This window comes from Martes martes (genome assembly GCF_963455335.1).
Source record: "Martes martes genome assembly, chromosome: 1".
NCBI classification, from domain to species: domain Eukaryota; kingdom Metazoa; phylum Chordata; class Mammalia; order Carnivora; family Mustelidae; genus Martes; species Martes martes.
This window is the reverse complement of record NC_137888.1, coordinates 161,131,024-161,150,590: the sequence shown is the minus strand read 5'-3', so window position 1 is coordinate 161,150,590 and position 19,567 is coordinate 161,131,024. Positions and strand designations below refer to the sequence as shown.

At 40.8% G+C, this 19,567-nt stretch overlaps 1 protein-coding gene across 1 annotated transcript in view; it reads right to left on the bottom strand.

Moving 5' to 3' along the window:
• Positions 1 to 19,567, bottom strand: part of CFAP92 (cilia and flagella associated protein 92 (putative)) — a gene marked incomplete at both ends in the record, with an annotated part of 65,730 nt that overhangs the window by 20,608 nt on the left and 25,555 nt on the right. The window contains one exon of the mRNA XM_080811197.1: positions 8,656 to 9,560. Coding sequence (XP_080667323.1) covers positions 8,656 to 9,560 — 905 coding nt within the window. The remainder of the gene's footprint in view (positions 1 to 8,655; positions 9,561 to 19,567) is intronic.

The window sequence follows — 19,567 nt, the reverse complement described above, 5'->3', positions numbered from 1 at the left end:
GCTCCCAGAATGCTCCGCGGTTTTGCTCTTGGGCAGAACTTTTTTTGATTTGATTTAACAATAAATCATCTAAAAAACACCTGACAAAACATCTGATAGACGATCTTTTCCAAACCCTGGCAGTGAAAATGCAGAACCCTACTTCATTTTCCTCTTGTCCCGCCGCCGCTCCCGTTCACACACTTGGCCGGCCGGCATTCCCAGCCTGGCAGAGTTGCTAAACACACCCCTCCACGTCACGCCACGCCCCTGTGTTGGTACAGGTGGCTCCTGCACCTCGGGGAAACTGAGGGAAGGCAGCACGGACCCTGCTTATCCCCCTCGGTGAATGAGTGTTTGGTCATGGGGTTTTCCCCTTTGGCGAAGTACCTGTCCGAGGCTTTTGCCCACTCTTCCCTTGGCCTGTTTTCATTTTCTTATTGATTCATGGGCATTTTTTACATATTCAGGATACTAGCTCCACACATGGCAAATAATTTTTTTCTGATTCTTTCTTTTCACAATTTTTATGATACCTTTGGATAAACAGAAGTGATTCACTTTCATGTAGCGGGATCCGGCATCATTTTCCTTTATTCTGTGTACTCCTGTCTTGTTCAAGAAATCTTCCTTGGGGCGCCAGGGTGGCTCAGTGGGTTAAGCCTCTGCCTTCCGCTCAGGTCATGATCCCAGGGTCCTAGGATCGAGCCCCGCGTCTGGCTCTCTGCTCAGCGGGGAGCCTGCTTTCCCCTCTCTCTGCCTGCCTCTCTGCCTACTTGCGATCTCTGTCTGTCAAATAAATAAATAAAATCTTAAAAAAAAAAATCTTCCTTTATCCTAATTATCTGAAGCTTTAGCGTTTCGCTATTCAAAAACAGATATTTCTTTTCTGGTGAACTCTGAATAAGACCAGGTAATTGTGGTCTAGCTGACTGTACTGTGTCCATCAATAAGGCATTCTACTTTTGTCAGATGTCCCGGCTGGAGGAAATTAGGTACTGGGTGCATGGAACAATTCTATATTATTTTTGCAACTGATTGTGAGTCTGTAACTATTCCAAGTGGGTTTTAATCTACCTGGAATTGATTTCTGTGAATTGTGTGAACCACCGAATTAGAAAACTCTCAGTGAATTAGGAACAGAGTGGAATTTCCTTAAATTGATAAAGGACATCTACAAAAAACCTATACCTAACATCATATTTGTAATGGGGAAAGTCCCCTCCATCACAAGAAGGAAATACAGATTGGACAGGAAGACACTGAGGATGACACAAACAAATGGAAAGACATTCCATGCTCATGGATTAGAAAAACAAATACTAAAATGTCTGTACTACCCAAAGCGATCCATACATTCAATGCAATCCCTATCAAAATACCATTAGCATTTTTCATAGAACTAGAACAAACAATCCTAAAATTTGTATGTAACCAGAAAAGGCCCTGAATAGCCAAAGCAATTTTGAAAAGGAAAAACAAACCCGGAGGTATAACAATTCCAGATTTCAAGTTATATGACAGAGCTGTAACAATCAAAACGGTATGGCAGTGGCATAAACACAGACACATAGATCGATGGAACACAATAAAGAGCCCAGAAATAAACCTACGATTATATGTCAATTAATGCATGACAAAGAAGAATATTCAATAGGAAAACAGTCTCTTCAACAAATGGTGCAGGACAGCTCCAGGCAAAGAATGAAACTGAACCACCTTCTTACAACAAACACAAACTCAAATGGATTAAAGACCTAAATAAAACCATAAAACTCCCAGAAGAAAATGCGGGCAATAAACTCTTTGACACTGGCCCAAGTGATATATTTTTGGTTATGTCTCCTTAGGCAAGGGCGACAAAAGCAAAAATAAACAAATGGAACTACATCAAACCAAAAAGCTTTTGCACAGTGAGGGAAACCAACAAAATGAAAAGACAAACTGTGGAATGGGGGAAGCTACTTGCAAACAATATATCCAATAAGGGATTGATATCCAAAATACATAAAGAACTCATTTGACTCAATAACAACAACAACAAAAACCCAACTGAAAATGGGCAGAACAGCTAAATAGAAGATAATGCAGATGGCCAACGCACACAATGAGGAAATTGCAACATCCCTGATCATCAGGGAAATGCAAATCACAGCCGCAAGGGGATACCACCTCACACCTGTCAAATGACTATAATCAAAAACACAAGAGATGACAAGTGTTGGTGATGGAGGATGTGGGGAAAAGGGAACCCCTGTGCCCTGTGGTTGGGAAAGCAAACTGGTGCAGCCACTGTGGAAAAAAGGATGGAGATTCCTCAAAATTTAAAAACAGAATGACCATACCATCCAGCAATTCCATGACTGGGTATTCAGCCAAGAGAAAATGAAAACACTCATTCAAAAAGATATATGCACCACTATGTCCATTATTTGCAATAGTCAGGATATAGAAGCAACCTCCGTGTCCATCAACAGGTGAATGGATAAAGATGTGGACTGTGTGTTTGTGTGTGTGATGAAATATTACTCAGCCATATAAAAGAATGTGATCTTGCCATCTGCAACAACATGAATGTAAGTAAAGGGTATTATGCTCAGTGAAATAACTCAGACAGAGAAAGAAAGACAGATACTGTATGATTTCCCCTATATGTGAAATTTAAAAACTAGAACAATAGAACAAACAAAACAAACCATTCCACGGGTACAGAGATCAAACTTGTAGTTGCTGGGGCTGGGAGTTGTGGGGGTAGGCATGGGTGATACAGGTGATGGGGATTAAGAGGTACAAACTCTCAGTTTTAAATAAGTCACAGGGATGTCATGTGCAGCACAGGGAACAGACTCAATAATATAATAACTTCGTATAGTGAGAGAGAGAGAGTAACTAGATCTACCATGCTGATCATTTTGCAATGTGTAAAAATATCAAATCACTGTCTTGCACACCTGAAACTAATATTGTAGGTCAACTATAATTCAATTAAGAAGAAAACATGTCCACACAAAAACCGGTATGTTATTGCTCACAGCAGCTTCCTCTGTAATAGTCAAAAACTGGAAATAAACAAAATGTACCTCAACAGATGGATAGTGAAACTGTGTCTCATCTGTTCCATGAAATATGACCCAGCAACAAAGAGGAGCAAACTACGGATATATGCAAAAATGTGAATGGCTCTCCAGCACTTCATGCTGAGTGGAAACTCCTAAGGTCATATAATAGGATTCCATTAATATCTAAGATTACATTCAGATGAAAAAATTAAGGGGGCGCCTGGGTGGCTCAGTCATTAAGTGTCTGCCTTTGGCTCAGGTCATGGTCCCAGGGTCCTGGGATCAAGCCCCATGTTGGGCTCCCTGCTCAGCGGGAAGCCTGCTTCTCCCTCTCCCACTCCTCCTGCTTGTGTTCCCTCTCTCGCTGTCGCTGTCAGGTAAATTAAATAAAATTTTTTTAAAAATTAAGGAGATGGAAAACAGGATAGTTAAAGAGGGTGGGCGTGACTATAAACACACAGCATGAGGGAGCTCTCGGTAACAATATGCTAGTTCAAGGTCTTCAGTATAGCGGTGGTCACACAAATCTGTATGTATAAACTGGCACAAACAACACATGTACTGACACTGGCGTCCTGACTTAGATATCTGCACCACAATTAAGCAAGATGTGACTGTTGTGGGGAAAGTGTATGTGGGAATCTCTGGAATGTTCGTTAAACTTCCTATGAATCTATAACTGTTTCAAAAGTTGAAAATGTACACAGATTTTTAATGCAGCAGGAATTGATTTTTGTGAATGGTTTGAGGTTTGGAAATTATTTTCCTTTTTTCTTATGGATAAATAATTATCCCGACACCGTTTTTTGAAAAGTTTCTCCTTTCCTCAACAGAATTTTTTTGTTTGTTTGCTAGAGATATTTTTCTTTTTTTTTTTTTAAAGATTTTATTTATTTGACAGAGAAAGACACAGCGAGAGAGGGAATACAAGCTGGGGGAGTGGTAGAGGGAGAAGCAGGCTTCCCACCGAGTGAGCAGAGAGCCTGATATGGGGCTCGATCCCAGAACGCTGGGATCATGACCTGAACCGAAGGCAGAGGCTTAACTCACTGAGCCACCCAGGTGCCCCAGCTAGGGGTATTTTTCAAATGAGATTTAATTCAGATGCCATAATGTGTATAATTCAATCATTTTTAGTCTATTCATAGATATACACAATTATCATCACAATTTTCAAGCTTTCTTATCACCTAAAAAGGAAACCTATACCCATCTATACCCCCATCTATACTCTCATCCCTTGACCCACAACCCTAAGTATTCACTAATCCTCTTTCTGTCTTTATAGGTTTGCTTATTTTTGACATTTCATATAAAGGACTCATCCAACATGTGGCCTTTTGTGACTGGCTCTTTTCACTTCACTTACTATATAGTGTGAGTCAGTATTTCATTCTGTTTATGTCCAAATAACAGCTCATTGTATTTATATGTCACATTTTGTTTAGCAATTCATCAATTAATAAACATTTGGATTGTTTCCACCTAATGGCTATCATAGTGCTCTTATAAACAGTTATATACTGATACATGAGAATATATGTTCTCATTTATCTTGGGCATTTACCTAGGAGGGGGACAGCTGGGTCGTACAGTATCTCTTTTTAGCCATTTGAGGAACTGCCAGACTGTTTTCCAAAGTGACTCCGCCATCTAATTCATTACCAGCAGTGAATGACAATTCTGAGCTCTCCACATCCTTGTCAACACTTGCTATTATCAGACATGTTTAATTCCAGCCAAACTGGCCAGTGTGAAGTGGTATCACATTATCTAAATTCACCCTTTTCATGTGTACAACTCAATGGTTTTAGTATAACCATTTGCTGCTAATCTTCCAATGTCACACATCTTATGTCAAGTGACAGCTTGCATGGAGGTCTGTATTTGGATTTTCTATTATATTTCATATGTTTGCTTGTCTATCGCTGCTCCAATAAACTCTCTTAATCACTATGGTTTTATAAGGAGGCTTGATATTTAGTAGAAGTTCTCCCATCTTGTTCTTGTTCTTATACACACGATGATGTAAATTTTTAAATCAGGTTCTCAAGCTCTATACTTTTAAAATTGGGATCGCTTTGAATCTATACATCTGGTTTGCAGATAACTGACACCTCTATAATACTGAGTGTTCTAATCCATGAACATGGTAGTCTCTTCACTTGTTTAGGTTTTCTTTAATGTTTCTAAAAATCCTATAATATTCATGACAGAGATGTTCTAATCCTTTTTGTTGAATTTATTCATGTAAATTTCATATTTTTATAATACTTTAAAAGCATTCACTTTTTAAATGATTTTTTTGTATATAGATCTATTCAGAAATTCAATAGATTTTTACATTAATGTTTGTATCCAGAAACTTCATTAAACTATCTTATCTGGGGGCGCCTGGGTGGCTCAGTGGGTTAAAGCCTCTGCCTTCGGCTCAGGTCATGATCCCAGGGTCCTGGGATCAAGCCCCGCATCAGGCTCTCTGCTCAGCCGGGGGCCTGCTTCCTCCTCTCTCTGCCTGCTTCTCTGCCTACTTGTGATCTCTGTCAAATGAATAAACAAAATCTTAAAAAAATAAATAAATAAACTATCTTATCTGAAAATATTTTTTATATTATCTTTGCAATTTTTTATACATATTTAAATTTTTTGACATGGTTTAAAACACTTATTTCAATTACTGCAACATCTATCATTAATTTTCAGCCTTTCTTCTTTTCTAATATAAGCATTTGAGTCTATAAAGTTTCCTCTAACACTAATATCACCCCACAAATTTAGATACTGTACTATTTTCATTATTGATCAATTCAATAATGTCTAATTTCTGTTTGTTTCTCTTTTGGTTATTTGGAAGTATTTGTTAATTTCCAAGCATGTGAGTTATTTTCCTGGTTAATGATCTTTTCTTTGTAGCTTCACTGACCTGGGGTCCATGAGCATATTTTATATTATTTCTTCTACTGGGACAAAACTGTTCGTTGAGATACAATTCACATACCATGTCCCCAACTTAGCGAAACTGCGAAGTTTGAGGTCATAGTTTCTCAAACTGCCCTGACTTCTGATACCAACTGAAGTTCAAGGCGTCCCTTTTTTTTTTTTTTTAAGATTTTATTTATTTATTTGACAGACAAAGATCACAAATAGGCAGAGAGGCAGGCAGAGAGAGGGGGGAAGCAGGCTCCCCACTGAGCAGAGAGCCTGATGCGGGGCTCGATCCCAGGACCCTGGGATCATGACCTGAGCCAAAGGCAGAGGCCTTAACCCACTGAGCCACCCAGAAGCCTCAGTTCAAGGGGTTCCTAATACACACTCAGGCTCAACAATTTGCTACAAGAACCCATGGAATTCACTGAAAGCTGTTACACTCACACTCACAGCTTATTACAGGGAACAGATGCAGATTAAAATCAGCCAGAGGAAGGGACACATAGGGCAGAGTTTAGAATGGTTCTAAACACCAAGTTCCCACTGCTCTTTCCTCATGGAATCAGGACGTGTTGCCCTTATGACATTGCTGAGGGACAATACACACACAGAAGTTCCCCTGAGCCTTGGTATGTAGAGTTCTTATTTGGGATCTATTACAGAGGCATGATTGATTACTTGCTTGATTGCTCACATGGGAATCTCAGTCCCCAGATCAACTGACACGACAAGACCAAAGCCCTAACCCTAAATCACACTGGGGGGTCTTTCTGGCATGACCACCAGGTGTGGTGGTCCCATCCTATCCTAAGTTCTGGTGTAGTCATCCCCCAACCTAAGCAAAGGCACTCCTATTAGGTATGACATATATCACCACCCAGAAGCCAAAAGCAAAGGCCAGACCTTTTGGGCAAAGCCAGATTCCTTACTGCACACACTTTTTCATTGTAAGTTCACTCTTTTCAATTGCATGATTCAGTGGTTTTTAATATATTAACATTGTGCAATCATAAACACCAATTCTAGAAAATTCTCATCACCCCAAGAAGAAATTGTACCCATTAACAGTCACTCCCCACTTCTCCTTCACCCCTTCCCTGAGACCCTGAGAACCACTAATCTTCTGTCTCTGTGGATTTGACTAGTCTAGACATTCCACATTAACAGAATCATACAACAGGTGGCCTTTTATGTCTGGTTTCTTTTACTCAGTACGTTGTCAAGGTTCATCCATGTCGAAGTGTGTATATCAGTACTTCATTCCTTTTTCATGGCTGAATATTATTCTATTTTATGGATATATCACATTTTGTTCATTGGTTGAGGGACATTTGAGTTGTTTCCACTTTTTTTTTAAGATTTTATTTATTCATTTGACAGACAGAGATCACAAGTAGGCAGAGAGGCAGGCAGAGAGAGAGGGGGAAGCAGGCTCCCTGCTGAGCAGAGAACCCAATGCGGGGCTCGATCCCAGGACCCTGAGATCACAACCTGAGCTGAAGGCAGACGCTTTAACCCACTGAGCCACCCAGGTGCCCATTTCCACTTTTTTGACCATTATAAATAATGCTGCCATGAACATCCACATACAAGTTTTTTGTGTGGACCTATGTTTTCAGTTCTCTTGGGCAGATAACTAGACACAATGCCAGCTCCTCCACAGTGCCTCTTGGCTTACCAACACATCAAGACAGGGCCACACAGGGCTGCTCTCCTGTCCTGGATGAATACAACTCAACCTCAGGACTACTTGCTGTTGTCAGCATCTAGGTTCTAGGGCATCTGAACTCCAAAGACAGAGGGGGGAGTTCCCAAACTAAAAAAGGGAGGTACTGGGGCGCCTGGGTTGTTCAGTGGGTTAAGTGTCCAACCAGCTCAGGTCATGATCTCAGAGTCCTGGGACTGAGCCCCATGTTGGGCTCAGCACTCAGCAAGGAGTCTGTTTCTCCCTCTCCCTCTGCTCCTCCCCCACCCAACTCATTCTCTCTCTCCCTCGAATAAATAAAATCTAAAAAATAAAAATAAAGAAAAGAGGCCCTTTAAGCCCAAACTAGGATACTTGCAAATAACAAAAGGAAAAGAGAATTGCCATGAAGCCAAAACTAAAGAACGGAAGGACCATAAGGGGCCACCTGCTCCAGCCCAGAATCTGAAAGTTCGATTGCCTCTACAATATTTCCCCTGAGGAGTAATTAGGTATTCCTGAAGGTCATCAGGGAAGGAGAACTTTCTGCAGCCTAGGCAGCTTCTCCAGCCTCAAAATAGTCAGACAGGTGTTCCTTAGACTGAGTGGAAATCTACTTCTCTGTGGTGTCCATCTTAGGGCCATACAGAATTTTCTTCTCCTTGTTAGCCAAGTAGGCCCCTCAGAAGTCTGAAGGCAGGGCCCATTTTCCCGAACCACCCTTTCTGCTGCATGGCCCTAAAGTCTTCCCTTCATCCAAAGGCAAGAAATTCCGCCTGTGATCAAGGCCAATAATGGAGTCCTGTGAAGTGTTTTATAATAAACCCCAAAAGGAACTGAATCAACATATCCTTCTTACAGATGAGGACACTAAACCTGAGCCTGGCTTCAAAAAATTTCCCCCTACCAAAAAAATTAAAAAAAGATTTCCCCACTCCACTCACTCAGCATCCAGACATCATGACTTTTACATGAAACACAAACACCAAAAAAACACCCACCTACCGGCTTTGATGGCTGTCCCATAGCTGCTTCAAGCCTTGGTCAGCCAAGCCCTCCAGAATGAGAAGGTGAAGCTTCCCATCCAGCAGGTGGAAGCCAGTGAGCACATCCAGGTCCTGCCTTCCCTGGATCTTCACCCGCATCTTAAAGGCTGACAGGACTTGCTGGATGTTCCTGATCGGGTGGGCCTCCAGATCAAGGGCCTTGGCATTGATCATGGTGATGTCCTGCAGCAGGCCGTAGAGGAGGGAGATCTTCTTGGAGTCAAACACGAAAATGATGCGGCCAAACTGGGTACCTGAAAGCTCTGGGCCAGGGGCTTCAGCCCTGGCCTGCAGCGGCACAGCGATGTCCACCCGCATCTTGAGCAGAGAGTTGGCCTCAAGGTAGTTACCCATGGGCATTGGGTTGTGCTGGAAGCCATCTGTGGGGACCCGAAACCCCACAACTTTCCTGCTCTTGCCATCCTGGCCACGGTGTTTGGGCTTGGGTTCACAGCTGTGGATGGGGACGACCAAGTTCAAGTACTTCTGGCCAAGAAGAAGGTCAGCAAAACTGACCTGGGCAACCCCATAAGGGTCCCATATCTTGTTATGGGATTCAAAGGGGTTGCTCTCTGTCTCTTCTGGAGAGATGAGGGACTGAAGGTTGAGGTATGCATCCAAGGGGTCATCCCCAAACAGGGTGGGCTTCCGGGAATACTCCTCTAACTTGCGGTCCCGGTCATGAACTTGCACCACCATGGGGGGCCCCTCCAGGTATTCCCTCAGGTCACTGGGCTGCATTGCCCCAAGAAAGATGACATTGATGTCCTGGAAATGGATGTGGATTCCATGGGGCCGCCCCTCCGTTCTGTGAACCGGAGTCTTAAAGAACTGGTACTTGCAGTACACAGGGATGCACAGCCTCTAGGAGAGAATGAGGTGACAACAGATCACTAGGCTGTAGTGGCAGTCACTCTGCCTCCCCTTTAAAGGCAGGCTCCCACAGGGGGCTCAAATCCTAGAGCCACATTGGCCCCCTGCAGTCCCTGTGGCCTAGATTTCCTCATCCACAAAATACCAAGGAAAGAGCCAGCTCTCCAAGGTCATCCCCAGGATTAAGTGACATAAATGAAAGCACCAAGATGGTGGCTGACACAAGACAGGGCTTAATAAGTATTAAGTCACTATTTTCTCCTCCCAAACTGAGTGCCATGAAGACAGGCCACGTGCATTTTGCACAGCTGTATTTTTACTTCCAAGCCCAAGGCTAGGTGCAGAAAATGTGGAGATAAGTGGTTTTTAGAAAAGGTAATCCATATTTCCTAGACATCTTGGAGGGTTGGTATGGGCTCACCTTTGGCATATTAACAGGTATCCAAGCAGAAAGTTACACAAGGTGAAGAAGGGTTCAGAGGTGTGGGGTTTAAGAGGGCATGGAATATAAGATGGAAAGGAGTGACAGAAAACAGGGTATCTTGCATATTTTAACATTGACGCTAAGACTTTTTTAATCAAAAGTTAGCCCTTATGCAAGTTTGTGATCTGTATTCATACTCCAAGTGTACTATTTATTTTACACTGAAACCTTTAAATAATCCTGGGTTGGTATGCTCCCAGGTACCTCGTAGAAGTTCTCAAAAAACCTTCTACAGAAATCTACTTTCAACCTAGGCTTCAAAGAATCCTCATGGAGAAAGTTCAATTAAATGTGAAACCACAGTAAAAATTACAAAATTCCTAAGTAAAAGGTACTACTAGCAAAATTGGTTGCACAAAGCCATAAGATATTAGAGTGACCAGAAACATAAACTAAATATATTTGTTTGGTTATGTGTATAAAAAGGAATATAATAAGGTCAAATCTATTGTATTTCTATTTTCTAACAATGAATAATTTAAAAATATCACCTACGATAGCATAGAAACATAAAATGGTTGAAAGAAATGCAATGAAAAATGTGTAAGACCTGTACACTGAAAAGAACAAAATAGTGCAGAGAGAAATTAAAGAAAATCTAAATAGAGAAATATACAATCTTCATGGATAGGCAAATGCAATTAATTCTAAATGAATCATAGACCATATACATTTTCTAGAAGAAGACATAGGAGAGAATCTTCATCCATGTGGAAAAAGATTTCTTTGACAAGACACAAAAAAACCACTAATTATAACAGCCAAAGTTGATAACATGGACTTTATCAAATAAAGTTAAGCCCTAGACTGGCATAAAACATGTATAATACGTATCTATATATCTATATGTAGATGTAGATTTAGATAGTGTGTATGTGTGTGTGAATATATATATATATATAACAAAGGACTTGTATACAGGATATAAAAAGAACATATATAAAATAATAAAAGAGAAAAAATTAAAAATAGTAGAAGATGAACTTTAAAATTTGGTTAAGTGGAGTAAGCACACCCCACCCTCCATCTCCCAGTGAATGTATCCAGAAACCATAGACAGAATGCATGGAGCAGCTGTCAGAGGTCTCTGAAAAGTAAAAGGTAATGGGAAATTGGGAATGGAAACCAAACTCAAAGTATAACCTACACAGCTATGAGTTTACTGGGTTTATTTTCCTCTTATATGTCACAGACTGGACTCAAAAGGAAGCCTGAATCCCAGAATTGTGCACCAGACACAGACAGAGCTCTAAGAGAAGCCTTCTCTTTCTGTTCTAAGGAGTGGGAGGAAGGACCCCCATAGGATACAAAGAGTGGGAGTTTGGAGGGATCCACTGTTGTTTTTCTCTCTTGGCCCTGTCCTCATGCAAGTTCAAGCTCCAAAGCTACAATCTGATGGCAGTGGCAGCAGCTGGGCAGGCACCTAAAAATCTGAAACAGGGAAATCCTTTTCAACTAGAGGAACTGTGATACAAAAAGTGTGTGGTAAACCCTCAATATTGTGTTTACTCTACATATCTTCCCACAACCTGTCCTCAGAGGCAGACTGAGTCCCAGGAAGGGCATGTCAGAGTGGAAACACTAAAGGTACACCTTTCAAGCCAGCAGACCAGGAAAATGACTCCTTAGGATCTGGGGAGTGTAGAAAGGGGGGAAATCAAGGAAGGGATTCCATAAAGTTATGTGTAAACTTGAGCTTATCCCTCAACTGTGCATGTGTGGATCTGGCCTTAAGCAACATACCAGGGGTTTCAAGAACTGAACTACAGAAACCACGGCACGGGCCTGACTGGTGCCTTAGTACTACACATGCAGGACAGGCTTGAATAGCACTACAGAATCTTTGAAAACTGAACTGGCCTTAAAACTACAGCCACAAACAAAACTAGGAGGCAGTTCTTTGAAAGAATTAAGAAGAGTGATAAACCTCTGGCCAGACCTATCAAAAAGAAAAGAGAAAGGACCCAAATTAATAAAATCATGAATAAAAGAGGCGAGATTACAACCAAAACCCAAGAAATACAAAAAAATTAAAGAACATATTATAAGCAACTATATGCTGGCAAATTTGACAATCTGGAAGAAACAGATACATTCCTAGACATATAAACTACCAAAACTGAACCAGGAAGAAATAGAAAACCTGGACAGACCCATAACCAGGAAGGAGATTGAAGCAGTCATCAAAAATCTCCCAACAAACAAGAGCCCAGGGCCAGATGGCTTCCCAGGGGAATTCCCCCCAAACATTTAAAGAAGAATTAATACCTACTCTCCTGAAACTGTTCCAAAAAATAGAAATGGAAGGAAAACTTCCAAACTCATTTTATGAGGCCAGCATTACCTTGATCCCAAAACCAGACAAAGACCCCATCAAAAAGGAGAATTACAGACCAATATCCTTGATGAACACAGATGCAAAAATTCTCACCAAAATCCTAGCCAATAGTATCCAACAGTACATTAAAAGGATTATTCGGGGCACCTGGGTGGCTCAGTGGGTTAAAGCCTCTGCCTTCGGCTCAGGTCATGATCCCAGGGTCCTGGGATCGAGTCCCGCATCGGGCTCTCTGCTCCGCAGGGAGCCTGCTTCCTCCTCTCTCTCTCTCTCTGCCTGCCTCTCTGCCTACTTGCGATCTCTGTCTGTCAAATAAATAAATAAAATCTTTAAAAAAAAAAAAAAGGATTATTCATCACAACCAAGTGGGATTTATTCCTAGGCTGCAAGTTTGGTTCAACATTTGCAAATCAATCAATGTGATAAATACATTAATAAAAGAAAGAACAAGAACCATATGATCCTCTCAATAGATGCTGAAAAAGCATTTGACAAAGTACAGCATCCTTTCTTGATCAAAACTCTTCACAGTGTAGGCATAGAGGGTACATACCTCAATATTGTCAAAGCCATCTATGAAAAACCCACAACGGCTATATTCTCAATGGAGAAAAACTGAGAGCTTTTCCCCTAAGGTCAGGAACACAGCAGGGATGTCCATTATCACCACTGTTATTCCACATAGTACTAGAAGTCCTAGCCTCAGCAATCAGACAACAAAAAGAAATAAAAGGCATTCAAATCAGCAAAGACGAAGTCAAACTCTCACTCTGCAGATGATATGATACTTTATGTGGAAACCCAAGAGACTCCACTCCAAAACTGCTACAATTCATACAGGAATTCAGTAAAGTGTCAGGACATAAAATCAATGCACAAAAATCAGTTGTATTTCTGTACACCAGCAACAAGACAGAAGAAAAAGAAATTAAGGAGTTGATCCCATTTACAATTGTACCCAAAACCATAACATACCTGGGAATAAACCTAACCAAAGAAGCAAAGAATCTGTACTCAGAAAACTATAAAGTGTTCATGAAAGAAATGGAGGAAGACACAAAGAAATGGAAAAACACTCCATACTCATGGATTAGAAGAATAAATACTGTGAAAATCTCTATGTTACCTAAAGCAATCTACATATTTAATGCAATCCCTATCAAAATACTATCAGTTTTTTTCAAAGAAATGGAACAAATAATCCTAAAATTGGTATGGAACCAGAAAAGACCCCAAATAGCCAGAGGAATGTTGAAAAAGAAAGCCAAAGTTGGTGGTATCACAATTCCAGACTTCAAGCTCTATTACAAAGCTGTCATCATCAAGACAGTATGGTACTGGCACAAAAACAGACACATAGATCAATGGAACAGAATAGAGAGCCCAGAAATAGACCCTCAACTCTATGGTCAACTGATCTTTGACAAAGCCGGAAAGAACATCCAGTGGAAAAAAGACAGTCTCTTCAACAAATGGTGTTGGGAAAACTGGACAGCCACATGCAGAAAAATGAAACTGGACCATTTCCTTACACCACACACAAAGATAGAGTCAAATGGATGAAAGATCTCAATGTGGGACAGGAATCCATCAAAATCCTTGAGGAGAACACAGGCAGCAACCTCTTTGACCTCACCTGCAGCAACTTCTTCCTAGAAACATCGCCAAAGACAAGGGAAGCAAGGGCAAAAATGAACTATTGGGACTTCATCAAGATCAAAAGCTTTTGCACAGCAAAGGAGACAGTTAACAAAACCAAAAGACAACTGACAGAATGGGAGAAGATATTTGCAAATGACATATCAGATAAAGGGCTAGTATCCAAAATCTATAAAGATCTATAAAGAATTTATTAAACTCAATACCCAAAGAACAAATAATCCAATCAAGAAATGGGCAGAGGACATGAACAGACATTTCTGCAAAGAAGACAACCAGATGGCCAACAGACACATGAAAAAGTGCTGCACATCACTAGGCATCAGGGAAATATAAATCAAAATCACAATGAGATACCACCTCACACCAGTCAGAATGGCTAAAATTAACAAGTCAGGAAATGACAGATGCTGGTGAGGATGCGGAGAAAGGGGAATCCTCCTACACTCTTGGTGGGATTGCAAGCTGGTGCAGCCACTCTGGAAAACAACATGGAGGTTGCTCAAAAAGTTGAAAATCGAGCTACCCTATGACCCAGCAATTGCACTACTGGGTATTTACCCTAAAGATACAAATGTAGTGATCCAAAGGGGCATGTGCACCCAAATGTTTATAGCAGCAATGTCCACAATAGCCAAACTATGGAAAGAACCTAGATGTCCATCAACAGATGAATGGATAAAGAAGGTGTGGGATATATATACAATGGAATACTATGCAGCCATCAAAAGAAATGAAATCTTGCCATTTGCAACAACATGGATGGAACTAGAGGGTATTATGCTGAGCAAATCAGAGAGATCAATTAGAGAAAGACAATTATCATACAATCTCTCTGATATGAGGAATCTGAGAGGCAGGGTGGGGAGTTGTGGGGAGTAGGGAATGAAAAAAATGAAACAAGATGGGATTTGGAGGGAGACAAACCATAAGAGACTCTTAATCTCATGAAACAAACTGAGGGCTGCTGGGGGTGAGGGGGTAGGGATATGGGGTAGGGATATGAGGGGGTAGGGTTGGGTTATGGACATTAGGGAGGGTATGTGCTATGGTGAGTACTGTGAAATGTGTAAGCCTGATGATTCACAGACCTGTACCCCTGGGACTAATAATACATTATATGTTAATAAAAATAATTTAAAAAAACACAGCCACAGAAGGTAAATTGGAAATTACAGCTTGACCCTAACTAAGGTTATTATCTAATAAAACAAAAAACCAACATTCTCCATAGGATTTAAACAAGATTCAGGGACTCACAACTTTAATATTTAAAATGTCTAACATATAACCCCAAATTACTTGACATATGAAGAACCAGGAATGCTGACCAGTTATCAAGGGGAGAGATAACCAACAGAAGCCAACTCTGAGATGACTTGAATACTGGAATTATGTGATGAAAACTTTAAGACAATTATAAACATTCTCCAATAAGTAACTGAACATTCTTGAAACAAATGGAATATAGCTAGTCTCAGCAAATGGAAACTATAATTAGAACCAAAGGGAAATTTTATAACTGAAAAATAAAATACCTGAAATTAAAAATTCAATGGATGATCCAAAGAACAAAATGGAGATGGCAGAGGAATGAATAAGTGAAGTTGAGTATAGATCAATATAAAGTGTGCAATATGAGTGGTGCCTGGGTAGCACAGTTGGTTAAGTGTCTGACTCTTGGTTTCATCTCAGGTCGTGATCTCAGGGTCATGAGATTGAGCCCATGTCAGGCTCTGTGCTCAGCACAGAGTCTGCTAGAGACTATCTCTCCCTCTTCTTCTACCAGCCTTCTACCCAGCCTCCAACACACACACATTTCCCTCCCTCTCTCTCTCAAATAAATATTTTCTTAAAAAAGAAAGTACGCAGTCTGAACACACAGAGAAAAAAACATTGAAAATTAAAAGTAAATTGAGCCCCAGGGACCTGTGGGACAATATCAAAAGGCCTAACATTTGTACCATCAGAGTTCCAGAAGAAGAAAAGAAATTTGTAGAAAAGATATTTGAGGAGGCTGGGTAGATGGCAGAATAGGAGGACCCCAACTGTGCCTCTTCCCACGGGTACAACTAGATAACACTCACTTCAGTGTAAAGAACACAGAAAACAATCTGAAGATGGGCAGAACAAACTCCAAAACTAAAGGTAGAGAAGAGACCACATCAAAGAAAGTAGGAAGGAGAAAGAGAGTTTGGGAGCAAGACAGACACCATCTATGGTGGGGAAGAAGCCAGTGGTACAGAGAAGAGCAAAAAACAGACTTGAACACTGGGGAACCCACAAGGGGAAGACAAATCCCCGTAACATTTGGCATTGAAAGGAAGAGGGGCCAAATTTCATAGGTTCTTACAACCTGTGGGACTTAAAGCCTGAAATTTTAAAAATCAGCAGGCTTAGCCCTAGGAGAGCCTGGAAGGCATTAGGAAGAAGAGTCCTTGTCCTTAAAGAGACAGCATGACAAACAACCCATGCAGATACAGCCTAGAAGCAGCAGTTTAAAAAATGCCATGGTTGGGGGAGGGGGGAAAAGATGAGAGTCAGAGTGATTTACTCATCTCAAAGCATGTCCAAGAGGCAGGATCACTGGGAGACCCCTCCAGAAACAAAGGAGCTGGCAGACAAAATTTCCTTCTCCTACCCTCTAGCATAAACATAAGGCCATCTGTGGGAACCAGTGCACCACTGACAGTCACTATCTAACTTGCTTACACCAAGTCCTCTGTCCCACCCCCCGCACTTTGGCAGATCTGCCTTCCCACTCATGCTTGCCTTAGTACCCACACTGCAGGGCCCCTCTCCCAGAAAACTGGCACAAACCCTACCAACACCTCATCTCCTGACCTGGGTATTTTGCTGGACCTCAGTTCAAGTGGCAGCAGCTGTGTTGGCAGGTCTCATTGCACAAGCAGCCAGTGTACACCTAGTTAAAATGCACCCCACCCCTGCTGGGAACCAAATATTGCCCATAAGAGGCAAGGGGAGGCTCTGCAGACAACTGGACTAAAAAAAGGAGGGGGGAGCAGGACTCAACAGCAAGATTTAGGCAACACACACAGAAGACATTCCCTGGAAGTGCCAGGTCCTGAGCAACAGGAGACACTGCACTGTGGGGCACTACAAGACCTCTTTTTCATAAGGCCATTACCTTCAAGAGCAGGAGAAGTAGTTGACTTTCCTAACACACAGAAACAGACATAGAGAGTTAGGAAAATTAAGAAGACAGAGAAATATGTCCAAATGAAAGAACAGGACCAAACCACAGCAAGAGAACTAAGTGAAATGAATAAAAGTAATATACCTGACAGAGAATTTAAAGTAATGATCATAAAGATACTCACTGGATTTGAGTAAATAGTGGAGGACATAGTGAGATCCTTAAAAAGGAGATAAAAAAAAATCAGAGATGAAGAACATGATAAATTTAAAATACATTTGGTGGAATTAAGAAAAAGCTAGATGAAGCAGTGGAATGAATTAATGACCTGAAAGACAGTAATGGAAAGTAACCAAGATGAGGAAATGAGACCAAAAAAGTTATGCAAATTGAGAACTCAGTGACCACATAATAACATTCGCATTATAAGGATCCCAGAAAAAGAGAGAGAAAGGGGGTCAGAAAATTTATTTGAAGAAATAATAGCTGAAAACGTCCCTAATCTGGTGAAGGAAACAGATATCCAGATCCAGGAGGCATAGAGACACCCCAAAAAATCAGCCCAAGGAGGCCCATACAAAGACACATAGTAATTAAAATGGCAGAAGTAGTAATAAAGAAAAAAACTTTAAAGCACCAAGAGAAAAAGAAGACAGTTACATACAAGGGAAATCCCATAAGGCTGTCAGCAAATTTTTCAGCAGAAATTTTGTGGGCCAGAAGAGACCAGCAAGATATCTTCAAAGTGCTGAAAAGGAAAAATCTGCAGCCAAGAATACTCTATCCAGCACGGCTGTCATTCAGAATAGAAGGAGAAATAGAGTTTCTCAAACAAAAACTAAAGGAGTTTCACGACCACTGAATAAGCCCTGCAAGAAATATTAAAGGGAACTCTTCAAATGGAAAGAACACAAGTGAGTATGAAAAGTAAAAAACACAAAGGATTAAAAATAAGCATTTCTGTAAATATCAGTCAAAGGGATTCATAAAATAAAAGGATGTAAAATATGACACCATAGGACACTAAAGCATGGAGGGGAGGGGTAGGGAGTAAAGAATGGGTTCAAACTTAAGCAACCATCAACTTAATATAAACTGTTATACAAACATAACAGTAACCACAAATCAAAACCATTAATAAATATGCAAAGAATAAAGAGAAAGAAACCCAAATATATCACTAAAGAAAATCATCAAACCACGAAAGAGAGAAAGACAAGAAAGAATCAGGGAAAATCTTCAGAAACAACCACAAAAGAAGTAATAAAAATGCAATAAATACAGAACTATCAATGCAAAAGTCTCAATGTCGACCAATAGACACCTGCAGATTGAAAGTAAGGGGGTGGAGAAATATCTATCATGCAAATGGATGTCAAAAGAAAGCTGAAGTAACAACACCTACATTGGATAAAATAGACTTTTTTTTTAAGATTTTATTTATTTATTTGAGAGAGAGACAGTGAGAGAGAGCATGAGCGAGGAGAAGGTGAGAGGGAGAAGCAGACTCCCCGTGGTGTTGGGAGCCCGATGCGGGACTCGATCCCAGGACTCCAGGATCATGACCCGAGCTGAAGGCAGTCGCTTAACCGATTGAGCCACCCAGTCGCCCGATAAAATAGACTTTAAAACAAAGACTGTAATAAGAGAAAAAGGACACTATATAATCATAAAGCAGACAGCCCTGCAAAAAGATCTAACAGCTGTAAATATTTATGCATCTAACATGGGAGTGCCCAGACACATAAAATAGTTAATAACAAACATAAAGGAACTAATTGATAATAATGGATTAATAGTAGGGAATTTTAACACCTCCTCTTACACTGATGTAGAGATCAACTAAACCGAAAATCAATAAGGAAACAATGACTTTGAATGACACACCGAACCATATGGGTCCAACAGATACATTCAGCACATTCCATCCTAGGGTCAACTGGGTAGCTCAGTCAGTTAAGTGTCTGCCTTCAGTTCAGATCATGATGTAGGGTCCTGGGATTGAGCCCCACATGGGGCTCCTTGCTCAGTGGGAAGCCTGCTTCTCCCTCTCCCTCTGCCCCTTGGCCCCTACTCTTGCTCTATCTCAAATAGATAAATAAAATCTTTTTTTTTTTTTTAAAGAACATTCCATCTTAAAACAGCAGAATACACTTTTTTTTTCAAGAGCATGCACAACATTCTCCAGAATAGATCACATATTAGGCTACAAAACAAGCCTCAACAAAATTCAAGAACATCGAAGTCATACCATGCATCTTTTCTGACCACAATGCTATGAAACTAGAAGGCAATTACAAGAAGAAACCCGGAAAGACCACAAATACATGGAGGTTAAATAACATGCCACTGAACAATGA